The sequence below is a fragment of the Chiloscyllium plagiosum genome, chromosome 11 (genome assembly GCF_004010195.1).
Source record: "Chiloscyllium plagiosum isolate BGI_BamShark_2017 chromosome 11, ASM401019v2, whole genome shotgun sequence".
Classification (NCBI taxonomy): Eukaryota; Metazoa; Chordata; class Chondrichthyes; order Orectolobiformes; family Hemiscylliidae; genus Chiloscyllium; species Chiloscyllium plagiosum.
Genome location: NC_057720.1, coordinates 58,322,711 through 58,328,827, shown reverse-complemented (window position 1 = coordinate 58,328,827; position 6,117 = coordinate 58,322,711). Strand labels below are relative to the sequence as shown.

At 38.3% G+C, this 6,117-nt stretch overlaps 1 protein-coding gene across 3 annotated transcripts in view; it reads left to right on the top strand.

Annotated features, from left to right (window-relative positions):
- Positions 1-5,334, top strand: part of ror1 (receptor tyrosine kinase-like orphan receptor 1) — a 301,138-nt gene extending 295,804 nt beyond the window's left edge. For 2 of the 3 annotated variants that reach the window (XM_043699446.1, XM_043699448.1), the window contains exon 9: positions 2,177-5,334. In XM_043699446.1, coding sequence (XP_043555381.1) covers positions 2,177-3,604 — 1,428 coding nt within the window. In that variant the 3' untranslated portion in view covers positions 3,605-5,334. The remainder of the gene's footprint in view (positions 1-2,176) is intronic. The other variant, XM_043699447.1, reaches the window with a different exon arrangement.
- Positions 5,335-6,117: the final 783 nt, after the last annotated feature.

Here is a 6,117-nt window from a genome sequence, read left to right as displayed (position 1 = left end):
CCTATCACCTTCATCTCCTCCCCCCCTCACCCATTGCACTCTATGCTACTCTCTCCCCCCCCCCACTCTCCCCTAGCTTATCTCTCCATGCTTCAGGCTCTCTGCCTTTATTCCTGATGAAGGGCTTTTGCCCGAAACGTCGATTTAGCTGAAGCTCCTCGATGCTGCCTGAACTGCTGTGCTCTTCCAGCACCATTGATCCAGAATCTGGTTTCCAGCGTCTGCAGTCATTGTCTAGGTAAAAACAATGAGTGATGTCTAAGGTCCTTCCTGGACTGTAGCTCTCATCTTTACACCACTTACATACAGGGCTGACGATTAGCTCTCTACCACTTTATTTTGTCAGATAGATTAGAGAGGAGAAAAGTTTTTATGAATTAAAGGTATTAAAAGAAAATTTTAATTTCAGTAGTTGAAAAAAAAGAATTTAGAAAATCTGGTGAATAGAACACAGAAGGAATATGGTCTCTTTAATTGTTTCTTTTTTGAAACATGGTAAATGAAACCCAGACTTGCCTGGTACTTAACATAAGTGGCTTTTTAAGAAAGAGGGAAAGAAAATGCGGAAATCTGGCATGTCTGGAGTTAGTTGTTTTTTTTCCATTGGGTTCAGTTTATCTTGGCTGAGAACCGAGCGTGTATCTTACATTTGCTGTACAGTTTGATCATCTCGCTACAAGACCAGCCTGTCAAACAAAAGCAAGCAGATTTACAACCTCCTGTCGTGTCGCAAGCTTCCCTGAAACTCCAAAGTTATGGCTCCTCTTTTCTCGTTTGATTGTCACCCAGTCTTGGTGCAAAGAGACAAAAATAAAATCCACTAGGAGTCATGCAGAGGTCAATTTTTTTTTATTACTCAGTGTATAATATAGTGTATGTCAGTTTAAAACAACCTTGCCCTTGAGGATTTGCTCTTAATACAGACCATCTGTGCATTTATAATGAAACTTTATTTCCTGCCATTGCCATGCAATGCATGGGTTCGTGTTTCAAATCTATTGCAGCTTTAGAAGTATTTTAATGGTGTTTATTAAGTAGTAGAGTCTGCAGTGTATTCTAAAACAAGATCCTGAGTTATGAGGTGCTGTAAGAAGCACAGAATGTGTTTTTCATTTTTTTGAAAAAAAATCATATATTACAGATTAGTTTTATGCAGGCTATTTTGGAAAAACCTGCACAAAGTCAGAAGAGAGGTTGATATCTGTGCTTTCTTTTCTCTTTTTCCTGATGGCACAGTTTTCTTTTCTCTATTTGCTGAATAAAACGTCAGCTTCATAAGGGTAAAATTTCCAACTGCACACTCCCAGCACAGTGCCTCAATCTACCAAGAATGCAGATCAAGAAAGTGTGTGCGTACTCCCAATTTTTCTCCTGTCCACTTAAACAATTGGAAAATTGTGTGCTATTAGTGTCCTTGTTCAGAGGTGTACCTCTGACAGATGAAGGTATGTGCAGTAAGAAAATATAACCTCCAACATTTTCAAGAGAAATCAAGTTTTTGTTTTAATTAGCATCGTAATTCCATTAACTGGTGCCATGAATGAAATGAAGATTTTTTTTTTCCCCAAAATGCTTACTGGCTGTTTTTTGATCTTGTGTTTAAAATTTAGCATGGTCATTGCAGTCACCTAAGTTGGCTAGGTATGTTAAAAGCAATTTTGGAAGTTAAATTGCTTCATACAGACCAGCGTGGTCCTGGGAGACTTCAGCCTTGGCTGAGCCTGATGATCCTAATGGGACTAGTTGGAATTTTTTTAGTGACTCTGAAACTGAATCAAGTTTTCTCTCTCCTGATCCTGTCTGCAGATTTGATCATCGGCATCAAATAGGATTAGGCTCTAATGTTATGTAATATTTTGATGCGGCAAACAGTTTGGACTTACAGTGGGCCACTTGAGGGTAAAGTATCTTGGGACATGAGTGCAACAATTAGTGCAATGTAAATAGGAAAGAAGGAAATAAATTAGGGTAAATTGGGGATATACTTGTTGCAGACTTTCATATGACTATTTTAGGTCAAACATTTTGTATGTTGTATTTGTGGTATGAAACAAACCACTCATTATATAATTAACCAAATTATCTTATTAAACTCATATTATCAATGAGTCGATTCATATATATTTTGTTTTACTTTATTGATCCCACAGCTTATAATCTGTTTTCTTTCATCCAGCAGTGTAAAGCTAAGGAGCTGCCTCTATCTGCTGTACGGTTTATGGAAGAATTAGGAGAGTGCGCCTTTGGAAAAATCTACAAAGGTCATCTTTACCTTCCAGGAATGGATCATGCCCAACTCGTTGCTATAAAGACACTGAAGGACTTCAGTAACCCCCAGCTTTGGGCTGAGTTCCAGCAGGAGGCATCCCTGATGTCAGAGCTGCACCATCCCAATGTTGTCTGCCTCCTTGGGGTGGTGACACAGGAGCAACCAGTGTGCATGCTCTTTGAATACATGAACCATGGTGACCTTCATGAATTTCTCATCATGCGATCACCCCATTCTGATGTTGGCTGCAGCAGTGATGAAGATGGAACTGTCAAATCTAGCCTGGACCACGCAGATTTTTTGCACATCTCCATACAGATAGCAGCTGGAATGGAATACCTATCTAGCCATTATTTTGTTCACAAAGACCTCGCAGCACGTAACATCATTATTGGAGAACAACTGCGAGTGAAGATATCCGATCTTGGCCTTTCAAGAGAGATATATGCAGCTGATTATTACAGAGTGCAAAATAAATCCCTCCTCCCAATTCGCTGGATGCCCCCTGAAGCTATACTGTTTGGAAAGTTTTCCAGTGATTCTGATATTTGGTCTTTTGGTGTGGTTCTATGGGAGATTTTTAGTTTTGGACTGCAGCCATATTACGGATTTTCTAATCAAGAGGTAATAGAAATGATACGGAAGAGGCAGTTACTCCCATGCCCAGAAGATTGTCCTCCTAGGATGTATGATTTAATGACGGAAACTTGGCATGAAATCCCAGCCAGAAGACCACGATTTAAGGATATTCATACCAGGCTGAGGTCCTGGGAAGGGCTATCAAGTCATACCAGTTCTACAACACCATCAGGAGGGAATGCCACAACCCAGACGACATCTCTGAGTGCAAGCCCAGTTAGTAATCTCAGTAACCCAAGGTATCCTATACACATATATCAAGCGCAAGGTCTACCCCAGACCCAAATTGGAGGCCTAATTGGTCCATCGATAGCACAGCATCAGAGATTCATCCAAGTTAACAGTTATCCTGTACCACCAGGGTTTGCTGCCTACACAGCGACCCATTACCAACAAGGGCCTCCAAGAATGATTCCACATGGTCCACCACCAAAGAGCCGATCGCCTAGCAGCGGGAGTGGATCAACAAGCACTGGTCATGTGACAAGCTTGCCTTCCTCAGGATCAAATCATGATGCAAACACTCCATTGCTATCTCATCATCTATCCATGTCAAGCCATCCCAGTGGAACCAGTGTGCCAATCTTTGCACATATGTCCCATAAAACAATGCAGATAGACCCAATACAGACAACATTACTGGGGGACAGTGATGGCCAACTGGGAAATGAATCTGTTATCAGGGCAGAATTGTAATATATATATATATATATTCTTAGAACATGTTTCTACAGTTTTTATAATTGTGTATAATCTGATTTTAGAAAGAAAATAGGGAACAAAAAGAAGATTTATCTACATGACAACACATAAGTGAAGCTTTAGATGTCAGCCACCTACGATCATCTTCCTGACCAAACTGTGAATGAATATTTTTCTGCACCAGTGCAGCAAATACCTTTTTCCCCCTATTTCCTCCCTTCTTATCCTGAAGGCATTTTTTTTTCTTAGTTGTGTGGTACAAAACACTGTCTGTTTTAAGTGACCATTCATCATGTGTAAACCTGCCCTCTGTGTCAGTGAACTGTTTGACAATGGAGGAGCTCATTACTGTGATCTACGTGCTCAAATGATGTCCACACACTTACTCGCTTTTCAGCAAATAACACTGAGTAGTCATTAGCAGCAATGATTTTGATTAATATTCTTTTCCTCTCTTGCATACTCTAGAATCAGTTGTTGTGTTCCAACTGTTGGCTGAGATCAGGATAGGGAAGGAAATTCAGGTCTGTAAGTCTCAGTTCTGTATTGAGAACAGTACCTTTTCCTGTTAAACCTTTCAGAGAGCTGTGGCAATTTTGTTTTGAATTAATGATTTTTTTTAAGTGTTTGTTGTTCCATGAAAATAATTAACTTCACCACACAAGTGATTAATATGTGAGAGTTTGATGAAAAAGTCACCTACCCAGTAACAAGTGTGATATTTCAGAGGAAAGCTTAATTTTATAACAAAGTACAAAAGCAAATTACATTCTGTGGACTTTGTTTAAAGTGAACATGACTCCTTTTGTAAACAGATCTCTGAAATTTGCAGTTCTGTAAGCTTTCTCCCAAAAAAACTGAATTGGACTTCCATGAAATTCACAAGTACTGGTAAAATACGAATGGTGACATTGGTAAAAGAATATAACTGTAACATATATCTGGTTTAAGCCACATTTTAAATTAGAATTTTAAATTTATATAAATAGTAAGTAAATTTCACTTATATTTGTTGCTATGCAACTATTTAATATAAATTGGTTCAAAATGCAAGCTTTGAGATGACAATCAACTTTTTTCTTCGGGGAGATTTGAGTTTGGTAGTTCAGTTTGATGAATGAATTGAGGGAAGTGGGAGAGGTTGTAAGGACTAACCTTCTTTGAGATGTTACTGAAATTGATACTGAAGGAAGGGTATGTCAGAGAATATTATAGCTTGTCATAAAACACATTGAGGAAACTCTTTTCCTTAATTTCATGTATCTAAGCATCTGGGCTACAAAGATGATCCAGGTGAACTTCAACTTGCTCCATTACGAAGAACTGGACATTTGTTTTTGTGCTTGAGTAAGTGAGCTGCATTGTCCTGCAGTCACTAAGGATGTATAATTCTTTTAGAATGAAAACATAACCAAACTAGCAATACCAACTCTCAGTGTGATTTGTCCTTCTGGGAGATGTTTTCATTTTCAAAACCACTTCCTACAAATAACTTGTGATGAGGTGTGCTTTAATCTTGTTTTATTTTTGAATATCTGTTGTATGTATATTTTACTAGGACACAGCCTTGTTGATTTGTTTGTAACCAGAAGACAAGCATCAATGGAATGGCTAGTATTCAGTGTGGTTATATTGTAACAGGACTTATTTCTCCACAAATGTTTTTGCACAAAATGTTTTTAATTGTTTTGTATGAAGAACTTCAAATACATCCCTGCATTGTATCCATGGTGTATTTTACTGCTGCATTCACATGAGTGGCGTGATAGATTGGCACAATTAATACTTTGATTCTAGTATTTAGTACACAATTAGTCATTTTCATTGTAAATTGTGACCAGATTACTACTATGTTTATAATGGGAACTTCTTTGTAGCTTCAGGAACAAATGAACTACTTTTTGTGCTGCTGAATTATGGTTACTTGGGAAGCTGTGGGTCAACCCTAATTTAAACTGGAACCTACATGGTGGTTAGAATGAGGAATTCTCAACTATAAATCTTGTGGAATTATATAGCTGTATGCAAAATAGGAGGATTAAATAGTATAAGGAGTAAGCAGGGTAATAAAAGTGGGTCAGGTATCTCATAGAGAAAACCATTGCTTTCGATGTCCAAATAGCCAGTTCCTATCCTGTAAGATTGTACGACTATGATTTGCTACTATTGATCTTGGAGCTGTTGAGCTGAGAGAAAAGTTAGTCATGGTTTCTATTCCTGTACATTATCTAATATATGACAAGGTCCATACTTTCACTGTGATGAAATGTACTGTCTGAGACTCTCATATGAAGAACAATTACTCAAGACTCTTTACACATAGAACATTTTTACTGGTGTTAGCCTCAGACCAAACATTGGAGGGTAGAAAAAGTGTTTGTTGCAGCCAAATGTACTCCCTCTACCCCACTGCCTCATTAGAGGAATTCAAAATCCATAAGAAAGCTGAGTAAATGGAGACAGAAACCAACAGAGGCTAAAGTCCAACAAGAAGAATCTATAAAATA